Source organism: Pan paniscus, chromosome 1 (genome assembly GCF_029289425.2).
Source record: "Pan paniscus chromosome 1, NHGRI_mPanPan1-v2.0_pri, whole genome shotgun sequence".
Taxonomy (NCBI): domain Eukaryota; kingdom Metazoa; phylum Chordata; class Mammalia; order Primates; family Hominidae; genus Pan; species Pan paniscus.
Window position 1 is genome coordinate 21,135,241 of NC_073249.2, and position 15,947 is coordinate 21,151,187.

General features: G+C 47.7%; 3 protein-coding genes across 3 annotated transcripts; 2 read left to right on the top strand and 1 right to left on the bottom strand.

Moving 5' to 3' along the window:
- Positions 1-1,110: 1,110 nt before the first annotated feature.
- LOC100975795 (H2B.U histone 2-like) lies at positions 1,111-9,441 on the top strand. The gene has a single exon (XM_034948561.3). It carries the CDS (start codon positions 6,789-6,791, stop codon positions 7,167-7,169), a length of 381 nt encoding a protein of 126 aa, XP_034804452.1. The 5' UTR covers positions 1,111-6,788; the 3' UTR covers positions 7,170-9,441.
- A 3,446-nt stretch (positions 9,442-12,887) lies between these two features.
- On the bottom strand, positions 12,888-13,268 carry LOC130540440 (histone H2B type 3-B). The gene has a single exon (XM_057300597.2). The coding sequence runs from the start codon at positions 13,266-13,268 to the stop codon at positions 12,888-12,890; it is 381 nt and encodes a 126-aa protein (XP_057156580.1).
- Positions 13,269-13,580: 312 nt separating this feature from the next.
- Positions 13,581-14,419, top strand: LOC100975117 (histone H2A type 3). Its single transcript, XM_003804778.5, has one exon. It carries the CDS (start codon positions 13,581-13,583, stop codon positions 13,971-13,973), a length of 393 nt encoding a protein of 130 aa, XP_003804826.1. The 3' UTR covers positions 13,974-14,419.
- Positions 14,420-15,947: the final 1,528 nt, after the last annotated feature.

Here is a 15,947-nt window from a genome sequence, read left to right on the forward strand (position 1 = left end):
GGAGGCGGCACCGGAGCCGGCTTCCTTAGGTGTGTTGGTGACGTGCTGGGCGGGTCTGGCGGACCAGCCTCGCACCTCTTCGGGCGCAACGCGAGTGGGTTCCGTCTTGGGTTCCTGCGCGAAGGGGCAGCCCAGGCTCAGGGCATGCGGCGCCAGGGTGCTCTGCTTCACGGATGCCGGGGTACCGCAGTGCTGGGGTGCCGGACGCAAGGGTGTCAGATGGGGTGCTGCTGGGATTATAGGGGTCACCAGTTGCAGGGATGCTGGGGGTGCTGGGGTTACAGGGGTGTGGGGGCAGAGGATATGAATGCAGGGGTGCAGTGGTACCCGAGTGCAGAAGTGCAGGGGTGCCGGGAGCAGAGTTGTCAAATGGTGTGGTGCTGAGTTCACAGGGGTGCCAGGGATAGAGAGAAGCCCCGGCACCAGAGTGCAGGAGTGTTGGGATGCTGGGGCTGCAGGGGTGCCGGGGAAGATGGTTACGCAGTGCAGGGGTGCCGCGGTGCTGTGACGCCCCAATACTGAGGGGTGCAGTATCCAGTTGGTTCTAAATTCATTCTCACCCGCCTCACACCACAAACCAATTGGCTGATGCGCCTTCTCGAGCTTTCCAAAGCCACCCTTCATTCCGCTGCCTCTCTGCGACCCTCGGTTTTATTTCTGAGTTTGGAATTTGTTGTATTTCATGCACGTTTGCGCCTTAATGTTTTCTCCCCAATCTTTGCATGTCACCAAGATTTCCCGACACCCGTGTGGCACAGGGATGAGGCTGCTTCGGGGTTTACAGGGTGGAGGAGGCCGGCTTGCGTGTTCCTCAGGGTAAATCGGGGATCAGTCCAGCTCCCCTCCCCACCCATCCCCCGGAGCCCCTCCCCCAACTCCTGCTCCCCTCCCCGCCACCCTCCCCCACCCCCCTTCCTCCCAGCGTCCCTCCCCGCATACCTGTTGTCTCCCATCTGAGAGCCCCTCCCCTCCCAACCCGCCCCACCCCGGTATCCCCCACTTGCCCACCTCCTCCTGCACTCCCCCTGCACCCCTCCTAGCCCACCATAGGGCACCCCTCCCCGCACACTCCCCGGCTCTCCCTTCCCTGGTGGAAACCACCTCTCCTGGTTAAATAATAAATATTTATTATTTATTATTTATTACATAAAATTCCCTTATGTCTTGTGATAGGTACGTTGCCGGTTTCCATATCTTCTCCAAATGCTGCTTGAAGCCACCAGCTTCGCAGTCAGCAGCCCGTAAGATATTTAATTGCAGTACGTAAGAAGAGAAATCTGTGGTATAATATTAGCTTGGGGAAGGGAGATCACTGGCCTTGAAGAGCTTTTCGCCAAAAGCTACTGTAGGGCAGGAGCTGCTTCGCTGGGTGGACAGGGCCACCAAAGGCCGCCGTTCAGGTTACCCCAAACCTGCTGCTCAGGGAGCACGCCTCGGGTTCCCAGGCTGGTGCCCTCGCCCGGGCCTGCCTCTGTTTCACTGATTGACTTTCATGCTCCTGCTTTGCTTCTGCATCCACACCACCTGTCGCTGGCATTTGCAGCTCTTTTCTAAGTGCTGAAATGCAATGGAAATCAGCACAAAAGCTGCTCCTGCGGACGTGGGCGCTGGGAATCAGCCGGTGTGCCTCCTCGACTTGGTCAGAGGGTCTGCCCTCTTGGGCATCAGGTCCCCGGGGGCACCGGCCTTTGTCCCCGGTGCTCGGAGCGCTGGGCTGGGGACCTCCCAGGTGCCGGCCCGGCGCAACCCAGTGCCTTTAAGCAGGGTGGGGGCGCGCCGGGAGGAGGTTGCTCTCAGGTGCCCCAGGAGTCGCCCCTGATGGAAACGCGCCTTGGCTGTGGCAGGAGGGCCTTTGTCCATAGGATGTCAACTGGAAGCCCTGAGAAGCGCAAGGCTGCCCAAACCCTTTTTTCCTTCTTTACAATCCTGCAAGCATTACGGGAGGCCCCAATGTTCCCTGCAGAACTCCATAGCACACCCTGTCATTTCAGCCACTCCCAGTTCCTCCGCTTTAAATCCTACAAGGTTCCCTCTAGTCCTTGAGAAGCCTGGAAGCCTGTCCTCTCTGTATCTGCAGGGTGCTGTCCCTCACACAGATCCCACTCTACCGGTGGGGTCTGGATGGAGCATGTGCATTTGCCATTGCAACGTGCAATTTTATTAAATGCTTAAAAAAATAGAGACAGGGGTCTCGCTATGTTTGCTAGGCTGGTCTTAAACTCTTGGACTCAAGGGATCCTCTTGCTTGGGTCTCTCAAAGTGCTAGGATTACAGGCCTGAGCCACCGTGCTGCACCTGTGTTAAATGCTTGTTTGTAAGACTTAAAGGGACCTGGCTTCTTGGCTGGTGGGGAAAGCGCTCACTGCAGGAAGCCCTTATCCTAGTAGAGAAGCATACATCATCTAGAGCTGCACAAAAATCTAAGGTGTAAAGATGGACTGATTTCATGCATTCAGTTATTCATTCAACACATTTGTGGACTGGCTTCCAGCCCAAGTACTGTACTGTAGAACGATTAAAGAAGTGCGGGGGGCAGGGGGGAGGTGTTTATTATTTTTCTTAATCATCTAAACCTGGTCACTAAGCTAGAGGCCACTGTTTCTTTTTCTTTTTTCTTTCTCTTTCCCTGTCCTTCCCTCCCTCCGTCTCCCCAGCTGTCCCTCTTCTTTCTTTACTTCCTTCTTTCTTTCTTTTCCTTCCTTCCCTCTCTTCTTTTTTCCTTCTTTTCTTCACATGAGGAAAGCTTCAAGTTTACTCCATAGTGTCCGTCTGCCAATACATCATGTTGGTCTTGATCCGAGACACTGTCTCAATTGGCTCAGGCTGTTCTAACAAAATGCTACAGAAGGGGAGACTTAAACAACAGAAATTTATCAAAGTCTTTGGGGGAAAAGAGACCTGTGTGGGAAACATAGAAAAACCCTGTCTCTATAAAAAAAAAAAAAATTAGCCAGGCATGGTGGCACGCACCTATAGTCCCAGCTACTTGGGAGGCTGAGATAGGAGGATTGCTTGAACCCAGGAGTTTGAGGCTGCAGTGAGCTATGAATCACACCACTGCACTCTGGCCTGGGCAACAGAGCAAGACCCTGTCTCAAAAAAAAAAAAAAAAACACACACACACACACACAAAAGACATTTAATACAAACTGCACATTACAGTTACATAACACATACATTTTGTGTCGTTATTTTCCCCCAAAGAGTGCTGATTATCCAAGGCTAGTAGTCTGAGATCAGGGTGTCAGCAGGGTTGGGTTTTGTGAGGTCACTCTTACTGGTTTGCACCTAGCCATCTTCTCCCTGTGTCCTCACATGGTGCTAGAAAGCGATATCCTAAAATGAAGACCTCAGAAGCAAAAAACTTTCTCTGATCTCCTGCCTTCCTGTCTCAGTCCCATTCTCCCCCAGACTGGCCATAGAAACTAGAATACCTCTTCCCCAAGGCAGGTCATAAAAACCACAACCCCTTTCCCCAGAGCCAGACACAAACCCTAAAAATATTACTCTAACTCCTGCCTTTCTGTGCAAATGCTGACCATAAATTCTCTGGGCCACCTTGTCTGGTTGTAGGTCATAAGACTCCCATTCCACAGAGGGTCCTGTCTCATACCCAAGAGGAAGGAATGCCATGCAGAGAGGCCAAGAAGAATCTAGACAGACAGGGCTTGCTGGATGTCCCCACTCAGTGTATTAGCAGTAGATCATGCCCAATCCTATTTCTACATAGCAGTCCATATTTTGTTGAACCTAAGCATTAAAATAGACAGCTTCTTCTGTATTCATTCTAAAGGCTTTTGTGTCACACTAAACTATGATCAAATAAATGTGTATGCCTTTTCTCTTTTAATCTGTCTTTTGTCAGCTGATTTTTAGTTAATCTTCAGAGGGCAATAGGAAAGTTTTTCCTTGGGCCCTGCAGCAGAGAGAAAGAGAAAAGCAAGCTGTCTTGTGTCTCTTCTTATAAGGGCATGAATCCTACCATGCCACTCCACCCTCATGACATAATCATCCCCCAAAGGCCCCACCTTCTAACACCATCACCCTGGGGATGGGGGTTTTCAACCTAGAAATTTGGAGGGAACACAGACATTGAGTCCCTAGCAATCACCACCCATGAGAACCAGGACTGATTTCCTGACACCACCAAGCAGCCACCATATGGTGGGCAGAGCAAACCCTAAATCTTAGTACCTGAAAGACATATTCTTACCCAAAGTCCTTAGAATGCCCACCTCCTGTCCCACTCCAAGTTTTGTTTCAAACCTTTCCACACCAGTAGGAAGCCAGGAAGCCTTAGTAAGAACCTGGTGGGAAGACCAGCATCTCACTGGGCTGGCAGGACCAAGGCAAGCAGTGCTATATATGTACATATATTAACACTTGTTAAACCATGGTGAAGAAGGCTTCATTCAGGACGGTGGAGTAGGATTAGGACCATTGCAGTGGGATTCTGCAGCAGGGTAGAGAGATTGGGCTCAATTCTGAGTACCGCACTGACAAGTGGAAATTTATAGACAGGAGTAGGGTAGATTAGTGGATAGAACAGTATTAAGAGGAGACATCAGGGCCGAGTACGGTGGCTCATGGCTGTAATCCTAACACTTTGGGAGGCTGAGGAGGGTGGATCACTTGAGGTCAGCAGTTTGAGACCAGCCTGGCCAATATGGCAAAACCCTGTCTCCACTAAAAATACAAAACTTAGCCTGGCATGGTCAGGCATGCCTGTAATCCCAGCTGCTCAGGAGGCTGAGGCAGGAAAATCATTTGAACCCGGGAGGTGGACGTTGCAGTGAACTGAGATTGTGCTACTGGGCAACAGAGCAAGATTCCATCTCAAAAAGAAGAAGAAGAAGACATCAGGTGTGAGGGGGATTCTGGGTAAACAAACCTCACATGGCTCTTGCTGGAGGCAGGCAGGGTGATCAGATATCACCTGGGGATGGAGGATGAGGAACCCCATCAGATAGCACAGAAGGTGATCAGATATTCAGAATCAGGGGTTCTAGTTAAACTGACTTGGCGGGGCTCTTCCTAAAACTGGATTTCACAAGAAAGTGCACAGATGGACCCAGGAGGAGGTTCTGGAGCCTGACCAGAGTTTGGCCAAGCAGAGAATCTTTGTCAAAGGGCTGTTTGAGAACTAAATTGAATCAAGTATTTATTAAGTGGTTACCTAGCCAGCTCTTAGTGAGCACTCTAGAAATGCTTGTTAAATCAACCACATATTTCAAAAGGAAGCAGATAAAGTGCTTAATGCTGGGTATGCCCAAAGCCACTCAGGGAACCCACAGTCTCAAGATGCCCAGAAGACCTCAGAGGACAGACTTGAATGTAGAGGGTACTGCCTCAGCTCACAGGCTTATTCACAAGCAGATACTGACTGGGCCCCTGCTGGTGCCACACTCTGTGCTCTGGAGCCTCAGACATGAAAGCCACATCCTTCCCTGTGAGTTAAGCTTAGTCAGCATGCTAGTGGGAGAGAAAGGTTTGTGCTACATATTTACGTGATGGATCTGCCCGGGGCATAGAGCAGGCTCTGCTGAGGTAGCCCAAGCTGCTTATGGCTGGATCAGTCCTAAGAAGGAAAGGCGCTAACAGGAATTAAGCACAAAATAGATGCTGGGCACCCTGCCCGCTGCTTCACACTCATTAATGCTCAGCAACGCTATCAGGCGGGCACTGGCAGCCTTATTTCACAGATGAGTATATGGAGGTGTGGAGAGGTAAATTATCTGCCCCAGCTAGGGCAGATAAATGACCTCCGGACTAGGGCTTCTCAAATCGTCAAGTGCACACAAGTCTATTTAAAATGCAAATTCTAACTCAATCAGATAGGAGTGGGCCTGAGATTCTGCTTTTTTAACCAGCTCTTCAGTTGAAGCTGAAATACACAACACCTTACGTTTCTTCATTGGGAATTAATAGAATGGCGGGGAGAGGGGCGCAGCTCGGAGACAGTGCCTTCTATAAGCCTGCGCTCTGACGGAGTTAGAGCAATCACAGTACCCACCTCTCGGGGATACCGGGAAACAAATGAGATCGCCCATAGCAATCCCTTTGCATTACGGCTGTCACTTCGAAGGGGTTTGGGGAGATCTTAAAAACAATAGGAAAGACTAAGTTTCATTTGAAACCCATTCAATTTCTCCAGTTAAAACTCTGCCTCATGACAATTCCAATTGAAGTACCTTAGCATGTTTTCTGTACTATTTTCTGTATTTCCTAACGAACCGTTTGGATTTACAGTTGAATTCTGAGAAGAATGCATCTCTTTGATCTTTGGAGGAATGGAGGGAAGGGCAAGAAACGAAGGGTTAAGGTCGTTGCAAACTGCCATTCCCACCGCCACCTCCCCTTCTAAATAAGCACTAACTACCCCTCCCTAGCTGTGGGCCTCAGAAAAAAAAAATGCCCCCATGTATGTGCCTCACAGCCAGAGAAGACCTCAATTTGGGGTTGCAACCGTTTTTCAGTTTCTCTTTAGCTACCTCCAGATCCGCTGCGGACACAAAAATCTCCAGGTTTAAAACAAAGGCTTTGAACAAAGATGCGCAACCTCAGCTCCGGCGCGCGGCGGATATGCCTTGGGATTGGTTGGACCGCCGTCCAATAGGAAAGAAGAACCGGACTCTGCTATTTACAGAAATTCCTCCCAGTGGCGGCCGCGGCGTCAAGTCGTCCAATCAGACACTACAAATTTGGAGCCTTAATTTGAATATAAAGATGGCAAATAGCCCTGCCCGCCCCGCGTCCGCGTTCGTCTTAGGCGCTCTTGTCACCTCGCCATGCCGGAGCCATCGCGGGCGGCTCCGGCTTCTAAAAAGGGCTCCAAGAAGGCCATTACCAAGGCGCAGAAGAAGGACGGCAAGAAGCGCAAGCGCGGCCGCAAGGAGAGCTATTCTATCTACGTGTACAAGGTGCTGAAGCAGGTGCACCCCGACACCGGCATCTCGTCCAAGGCCATGGGCATCATGAACTCCTTCGTCAATGACATCTTCGAGCGCATCGCCAGCGAGGCCTCCCGCCTGGCGCACTACAACAAGCGCTCCACCATCACGTCCCGCGAAATGCAGACGGCCGTGCGCCTGCTGCTGCCTGGCGAGCTGGCCAAGCACGCCGTGTCCGAGCGCACTAAGGCTGTCACCAAGTACACCAGCTCCAAGTGAGGCGCGTCCCGGCGCCCCGAACCCAAAGGCTCTTTTCAGAGCCACCTCCAAGCTCCAAAAGGAGCGTGCCACCTGGTCTGGTTGTGACCTGTGATTCAATTGGAGTAATGAGGGAAAGTAGACTGAGCCGTGGGGGCGCAAGTCTTAGAGATAAAATTAGGCTTGTTTGTAACGGCATATTTCCCTTAGAAAGGCTGCGTTCGTCTTGTGTTGGCCACAGGCAAAGTCAGAGAGGGGGCAGTACAGGCGATTGCGCCATGGATCCCATCCAAAGATCTGTGTGTGGCTTACGCCCTGCGCGCGAGGAGCGTGGGTCACCTCCGGGAAGATCTTGTGCCACGTCCCCGCCCCCAGTGCCTCCTGGCGGCTGAGACTGGAGGACGTGCTCACTGAGGTCCGGGGTTGGAGGTGAGGGGGTTATCGCGCCGTCTGGGCGGAGGCGCTTGGGTCCGTCCTTCTCCCGCCCCTTTCCTCCCTCCTTAGCCACAACTAGACACTGTGAGCTTCTAGCCAAAACCATTTCAGCAGCGTTGCGCCTAAGCAGCTCTTTATGCCACGCCTTCCTGCTTGAAACATCAAAACAGCAGGCTCACAGATCTCCTTATCACTCAGCTAAAATTTCCCCAATTAAGGGATTCTCGTATTTTACCCCCAAAATGTGTGTGTGTGTGTGTGTGTGTACGCATATTACACAGTGAAAGATTATTTTGAATAATGCAAATATAGTGCTTTTTTAAAAAATTCCAGCAAATCATAGGAAAAATAAGTATGATCTCTGGATGACACATTAAAAACTAAGGCATGCAGGCCTGACTGGGGCCCAGGCTGTCCTCCCCCTAAAAATACCCCATACCGGTGACACCCCAACCACGAATACCTGAGAGCCACCCACCCTCTAAGCAGAAACATTGCCTGGAATTAGAATTCGGTTTCCAGGCTCAGTTCCCACTGGTAGAAGATGCACTCTACCCAGGCTCAGTTCCCACTGCACACTCCCAACACAATGACAGCCACGCATTTATCAACATTTAACCTCTCTGGCCTCATAAAGTATATCCATTTTCTTGGGTTAGTTTCTTCTTAAAGGGAGTTTTCTTTCCTCCAAATTCTTTTTGTAAATAGGCTTTATTTTTTAGAGCACTTTTTCAGAGCAATATGCTTTTTTATTAGTAGTACGTAATAGTTGTACATATTTGGGGGGTACAAATATTTTGATATACGCATAGGCTTAACAATCAAACCAGGGCAACTGGGACATCCGTCATCATATTCACACCCTCTTTAGGTCGAGATCATTCCAATTCCTCTCCTCCAGCAATACAACTAATTATTGTTAACTACAGTCACCCTACTTTTCTAACCAATACTAGATGTTACCATTTCTTCTAAGGGTATTTTTGTACCCATTAATCAACTTCATCTCCTCCTTTCCCCACCACTCTTCCCAGCTTCTGGTAACCAGCAATCAACTTTCTACCTCCATGAGATGCATGTTCTTAGCTCCCACGTATGAGTGAGATCATGCAGTATTTGTCTTTCTGTGCCTGATTTGTTTTACTTAACATAATGTCCTCCAGTTCCATCCATGTTGCTGATGACGGGATTTCATTTTTTTTAATGGCCAAATAGTATTCGAATGTGTAAATGTACCACATATTCTTTATCCATATATCTACTGATGGGCACTAAGGTTGACTTTCTATCTTGGCTATTATAAATAGTGCTGCAATGAACATGAGACCGCAGACATCTCTTTGATATACTGATTTCCTTTCTTTTGGGTATATACCCAGCAATGGGGTTGCTGGATCATATGGTAAGTCTGTTTTTAGTTTTTTAAAGAATGCCCATATTTGTCTCTATAGTGGCTGTACTGATTTACATTCTTACCAGCAGTGTACAAGCATCCCCTTTCCCTGCGTTCTCACCAACATTTGTTATTTTTTGTTTTTTAATCAAAGTTGCTTTAATTGGAGATGATTCCTTCCAAATTATTTTATTTACTGCATAATAATTAGCAAATCTGACTTGAAATTTCCATCTGAGATGGGTGAGGGGCAATCTCTTAAATACATGTCAGATTGTATGCCAGTCTGGAGGGATTTTGTAGGCATACAATCTGACATGTATTTAAGTGATTGTCACTCACCCATCTCAGATAGGTGAGATGAAGCTTAGTTTAAAAATTTGGCTTAGTTTAAGAATCTTGGCATGACTCTCCAACCCAGAAAATGCTTCCATTTTGTTGAGTGAGTCCTAATTCCCTTAGTCTCCGTGGATTCTCACATATTTGATGTGCACTGCCTTCATTTATCATTAACATTTGTCTTTCTCTGTTGTAACACTATAATTAGAGAAATGGGTTCTGGACACGATTGCTCTGAATTTTCTCCATTATAAAATCTTAGTAGCGAGGATCCTGTTTTACCTTCTTTGCCTCTCCCTTAACAGATCCCTGTCCTGGGAGAGACGGACAAATTCCATTCATTCTGGGCCTGGGGGTGCTAATGTAGCGGGAAAAGACAGCCTGTTTCTACTTCAAGTTTGTGCCAGGGGAATCAGAAGGACTGAGACATGAATTGACTGACGTTTGACATTATCCATCACAAAATGCCTTCTTAGAGAATTACACTTGGAAAATGTCATGAAATGTTCATCTTGTGCCTTGATTTGATCTCTGGCACTAACCATTGTTGCCTTGTGCTAACACAATCATTCACTCTCTCTACTGGAGACTGGTTTCACTTTATTAAACCTATGTTTTAAGTTCATTAAGGTGGAGAACTATATGGGTCTGTAAGAGTAGTTTCACAGCTGCAAATGTTTAAGGTATTGACTTCCAATCCATGCTGGTAGGAGGCCGAGGGCTTGGATGTTCCAGTCATTGGGCACCTGTTTCATAGTGGAGAGGACTGGATTCAACAGCTTTTCATACAAATCCTATATTTCTTGACAGTACTAAGGGTGTTGACAAGTCCCACTTACCTTTGATGATGGATCACTGTTTAATATTTGGATTATAACTAGGGATGCAAAGAATTGAATAAAGTGCCTATGACAAAATTGTCATTCCTGTGTATTTTTTGTAAATTTTTTTGGAGCATATATCAAAACAAAACAGAATGGAAATGACCCTGTGCACTGCTAGCATTGTAACCATATGGAAATGATCCCATGCTGTGCTAACACTGTAACAATATGAACACTGCATGTGTGCAGTCATTGAGGTGGAAAGGAGAGGAGAGAAGAGAGTGGGTGCACCATCCAGCTCATTAAAAGAGTCAGTTTCACTAAAAGTTTATCTGTTTGATAACATCAAATTATTTGTTTTGAACAATTGTGTACTGTCGAGATGATTTTTCTTAACAGTGAGAGACTACCCAGAGGTATGCTTAAATTTCAATGTAGACTTTTTTGCAGAGAACAATAATAGACAAAACACTATTAAACATACAATAGATATATTATGGTAGGGTGAAATTGTAAGGCAAATGGAGAATGGAAATAGGCATTCAGGAGGAAAAAAATCATCTGAAACATCGCATTGACAAAGAAAAATTTGGTCATGTATTTTATGAATTGATTATACTATCATATTGATATTCCAAAAGGCACCTTGAGACTGATGTGAGAATTTTGATTTTTAAAAAGTTCCACGTTGGTATTTGTATCTTTGCAACTATTTTAATTGAAAATAAAAATATTTTAGATAGCTTTAAAACATGCAAGGTTCTCAAAGATTCTTGTAGAGGAATCACGCAGGAAAAAAAAGGTGGGGAGTAGGGGACAAAGCCGTTTTGGTCGAGGATGTTCACGGTGACCTTTCTTTCCCCATCCCAGGCACGCGACGGGTTCCCTTTGGAGAAATGACTTGGGGGAAAAATATTTTTCATTGAATTTTATTTAAAAATTATTTCTCGGCCAGGAGAAGTGGCTCACGCCTGTAATCCCAGCACTTTGGGAGGCCGAGGAGGGTGGATCACGAGGTCAAGAGATCCAGACCATCCTGGCCAACATGGTGAAACCCCGTCTCTACTAAAAATTAAAAAAATTAGCTGGGCGTGGGTGGCGCACGCCTGTAGTCCCAGCTACTCGGGAGGCTGAGGCAGGAGAATCGCTTGAACCCGGGAGGCCGATGTTGCAGTGAGCAGAGATCGCGCCATTGCACTCCAGCCTGGGCGACAGAGCAAGACTCCGTCTCAAAAAAAAAAAAAAATGATTTCTCATTTAACTTTATTGAATTTTTATTCCCTGCTGGAAATGGTGACACAAACGCTTAGTACTTCGAATTTTCACAACGGTTTGAGGAAGCAATTACTGGAAATCTTCTTTTTCTAAAGAAGAAAAGCCAAGTCATGAAAACGTAAACGATGCCCTTTCCAAAGTGAAAACCCTTCGTGCCAAAGAGCTTTCCTGCGCCAAAATGGAACTCCCCAAATAAATGCCGTGAATTTGGAGGGGGTAGGAAAGGAATTCTGCGTTGCTAAACGCCTCGCAGAAAATAATGTGGCTAAAGAGGGAGGCAGCTACATTTGCTCAGAAAAAGGGAATTCTTTTCCTCCTAAATTAACCCCTTCCCCCACCCCCACTCCCATAAGGGTTAAAGTTACCGGCAGCTGGGGTCGCTTATTACATCCGGCTCCCCCGCGCAGGACGCTGCTTTGACGCCGTGCTTCGATTCGGTATCAAACATCCTGCCATCGCGGTATCCTGCCAGGAAAATATCCTCCCGGAATGTTCATTGCTTAAATCTAAACATGTCTGTCTGGTCCAGGCAGGGATGGAAAAGTCTTAAGCAAATGCAGAGCCAGGCACCACCGCCAGGGGAAAGTGACAACACCCATGGCCTCAGAGCCCGTGGTCTTGCGCCACGTCTGGCCTCGCCCATGGGGGGCGGGTAGGGTTGGGGAGGTTGGCACAGGGTCTTTTTGGGGGAGGTGACCCGCACTCCTCACCTGCACGGCGCACGCCAACCTCATTTGGACCCGGTCCTGAACCGGGCGCAAGCGCTCAACATCCAGGAATGCACCACTTGCTTATAAAAGGCATTTGGGGCCGGGTGCGGTGGTTCACGCCTGTAATCCCAGCACTTTGGGAGGCAGAGGCGGATGGATCACCAGGTCAGGAGATCGAGACTATCCTGGCCAACATGGTGAAACCCCGTCTCTACTAAAAATACAAAAAATTAGCCGGGCGTGGTGGGGCGTGCCTGTAATCCCAGCTACTCGTAAGGCTGAGGCACGAGAATCGCTTGAACCCAGGAGGCGGAGGTTGCAGTGAGCCCAGATTGCGCCACTGCACGCCAGCCTAGAGACAGAGCGAGACTCCTTCTAGAAAAAAAAAAAAGAAAAGAAAGAAAAAAAAAAAGAAATCTCGTCGTGAGTAAATAGCTCTGCGCGGAGGGAGGGGATGGAGAGGGGGTCCTTGATCGCCTCCCAACATTACTGAGCTACATCACCTGAGCAGTTTCTACCCCGATTTCTGTAACGAGCAGTTTTTCTCGTTCTGTGCCGGCGCGCGCACGCGCGCACACACACACACACACACACACACACACACACACACACACACACGGCTCAGATTCGGCCGCACCCGGCAACCGCTAGGGTGCATGGAGACATATTAGGTTACATAACCCTTCACCGTGTTCGAAACCCTTTCTCGATCGTGTGGGTGGCTCTGAAAAGAGCCTTTGGGTTCAGGACGCCGGGGAACGCCTCACTTGGAGCTGGTGTACTTGGTGACAGCCTTGGTGCCCTCGGACACGGCGTGCTTGGCCAGCTCGCCAGGCAGCAGCAGGCGCACGGCCGTCTGCACTTCGCGGGACGTGATGGTGGAGCGCTTGTTGTAGTGCGCCAGGCGGGAGGCCTCGCTGGCGATGCGCTCGAAGATGTCATTGACGAAGGAGTTCATGATGCCCATGGCCTTGGACGAGATGCCGGTGTCGGGGTGCACCTGCTTCAGCACCTTGTACACGTAGATAGAATAGCTCTCCTTGCGGCCGCGCTTGCGCTTCTTGCCGTCCTTCTTCTGTGCCTTGGTGACAGCCTTTTTAGAACCCTTCTTGGGCGCAGGAGCCGATTTGGATGGGTCTGGCATGATGGCTGAGTCTCTCCAAACAGAAACGCGCGGCGCTCGGAGTAACTCTATTTGTACGTTTTGTATTCAAATGAAGGCTCAGGATTTGCTCACTTCTGATTGGATCAAACGTTGTTCTACGTCATCGCTGGGAAAGGAATACGCAAATTAGGAGTGCCAGGTTCTTTTTCTGATTGGCTACCATAGCCATCCAATCGAACGCCGCGGTCTAGCCTACCTCTGTACCATACATAAGGGCTCGCTGGCCTTCACTGCCCTCTTGTTTTCAGTCTCGCTTTTCGGTTGCCGTTGTCTTTTTTCCTTGACTCGGAAATGTCCGGTCGTGGTAAGCAGGGTGGCAAGGCGCGCGCCAAGGCTAAGTCGCGCTCGTCGCGCGCGGGGCTGCAGTTCCCCGTGGGCCGCGTGCACCGGTTGCTCCGCAAGGGCAACTATTCGGAGCGCGTGGGCGCCGGCGCCCCGGTCTATCTGGCCGCGGTGCTCGAGTACCTGACTGCCGAGATCCTGGAGCTTGCCGGCAACGCGGCGCGCGACAACAAGAAGACGCGCATCATCCCGCGCCACCTGCAGCTGGCCATCCGCAACGACGAGGAGCTCAACAAGCTGCTGGGCCGCGTGACCATCGCGCAGGGTGGCGTCCTGCCCAACATCCAGGCCGTACTGCTGCCCAAGAAGACGGAGAGCCACCACAAGGCCAAGGGCAAGTGAGGCCGCCCGCCGCCCCCGGGGCCCCTTTGATGGACATAAAGGCTCTTTTCAGAGCCACCTACCATCTCGAGAAAAGAGCCGCACTGATCCTGCAGTTCTTTATAGGCCGGAGGCCTGATCACCCTAGGCTCATGAATGAGCGCAGTGGCCATGGGGAAGGGCGCAACGGGAACCGAGACCCTGGGGACTGATTGGGCTGCATACTCGAGAGGTGGGCAACGTGTTCTGTTAACAACAGGGAACCCTCGTCCACAGGTGGCCACCCCTTGCTCTTGAGTCCCACCCAAAACCTCTAGTAGGGTTTTAATAACGCTCACCGTAAAGGTGTCTTCATAATTACTAGTGACAAGTTCTCTTGACTCTAGCAAGGTTCCCGTGTGGTCATCAAGTACAGAATGCAATTTCTTAATGATTTATCTGATATTAAAAGTATTTATGATCTCTAAGTAGTTTGCACTTTAATTCTGAAGAGTAAGTCTATGGATTTCTATTTAAATTGCTAAGTTTTAACAATGTGAGCTCCACCAGTGTTAAGATTTAATTTATTTGGCTGGGAATTCTAAAGGTCATGAGGAAAGGTTCAGTACTTAAAAGGAACCAGATTAGTAGATGCTGAAAGGTATAAACCTTTTAAGAAGACTTAATTTGGAATAGGATAATTATTTAAAGGAATTTAGTTTGTTTGATTCGGGTTGGTCAAACATTAATCAAAGATCCCCTTAAACTGATTGCTAAAATTGGAGAACAAAATAATTTGTACACTGTTTTTGAAAAGGAAAACTAAATTTGCGAGTTAAGCAAATTTAAAATGAGTATTGTTAGAACCAGATGAATGATGATACATGTGGACTTTAGGAAAATAACGGTTTGTAACTACATTTTTCCTTATAAAAAGGAGGGTTTAAGAGCATCGGAGACCTCCAGGCAAATTAACTGAAACGGCTGTGTTAATAGCCCCTAAATCCTGGAGGAGAGAGGTTCATTGATTTAATCCATGATAATCCCTTAAAAAATGTTTGCCACAAAATCAGAGCTCAGAAAGTGTTATTCTTCTGTTGTTATCTGTACAGTTTTCATTAATCTATTTCTCAAAATATGGATAATTCCTACTTTGTTTTTATTTTTTCTTTAATCCCCAAAGTGCTAGTATTTAGTTAATTGACACCTAACAATTGTATATTATATGGGGTACATAGTGATACTTTGAATACATTTATTATCAGATCAGGGTAATTAGCAATTATTAAGTATTTATTGTAATAATAAATACAGGCCAGTGAAATTATTCAGGAATATTATATAATTTATATTTACCCTACTAAAATTGGGTCTACTCAAGTCAGGGCTTCCTGGACACCAGCTAACCACAAATCTGCATGTCTTTAGAAAATATCCCAGTGCTATGAAACTATTTGAACCAAAAATTGGTAAGCAGCTGCTCCAACAGTGTGGATCTAAACAGCACAATATTCACAGTGTGTATCACGAGTGGGCACCATTTCAGTAAAACAAAACTGCAAGGACTGGCCAGGAGAGGGTGTAGCCTTCCAGAGATCTTTTCATTATTTTTCTTGTGAAAGCCTTCATTTTCAGTTGAAATTTATCTTTATGTATTTATATCTATGTAGGTCACTCTATCTCTTCAAATACCCTTTAGTGGTATTTAAGGTTTTTGCAGGGTCTGGGGGCTTAGGTGTTTCAACTATCACCATGGATTTCCAGATTTTGTAAAAGGTGCTCAAATGGGGTGAAGGGGGAGGCAGCGTTGGTGGGAGGGCTACTTTGGGGTAGCACTGCATTTGTTATCTCTGAGGCTATGGTGTTTCACAGACAGTAACGAGCCACACAAGCTATTTAATTTTCAGATAATTAAAATTTAATACAAAGATGTAGTTCCTCAGTCACCCTAACCACATGTAGCCAGTGGATACCATGTTAGCACAGATACAGAATGTTTCCAGCATCACAGAAAGT

Coding starts and splice junctions, on each gene's coding strand:
- LOC100975795 (XM_034948561.3), top strand. CDS start 6,789: ATGCCGGAGCCATCGCGGGCGGCTCCGGCTTCTAAAAAGGGCTCCAAG.
- LOC130540440 (XM_057300597.2), bottom strand. CDS start 13,268: ATGCCAGACCCATCCAAATCGGCTCCTGCGCCCAAGAAGGGTTCTAAA.
- LOC100975117 (XM_003804778.5), top strand. CDS start 13,581: ATGTCCGGTCGTGGTAAGCAGGGTGGCAAGGCGCGCGCCAAGGCTAAG.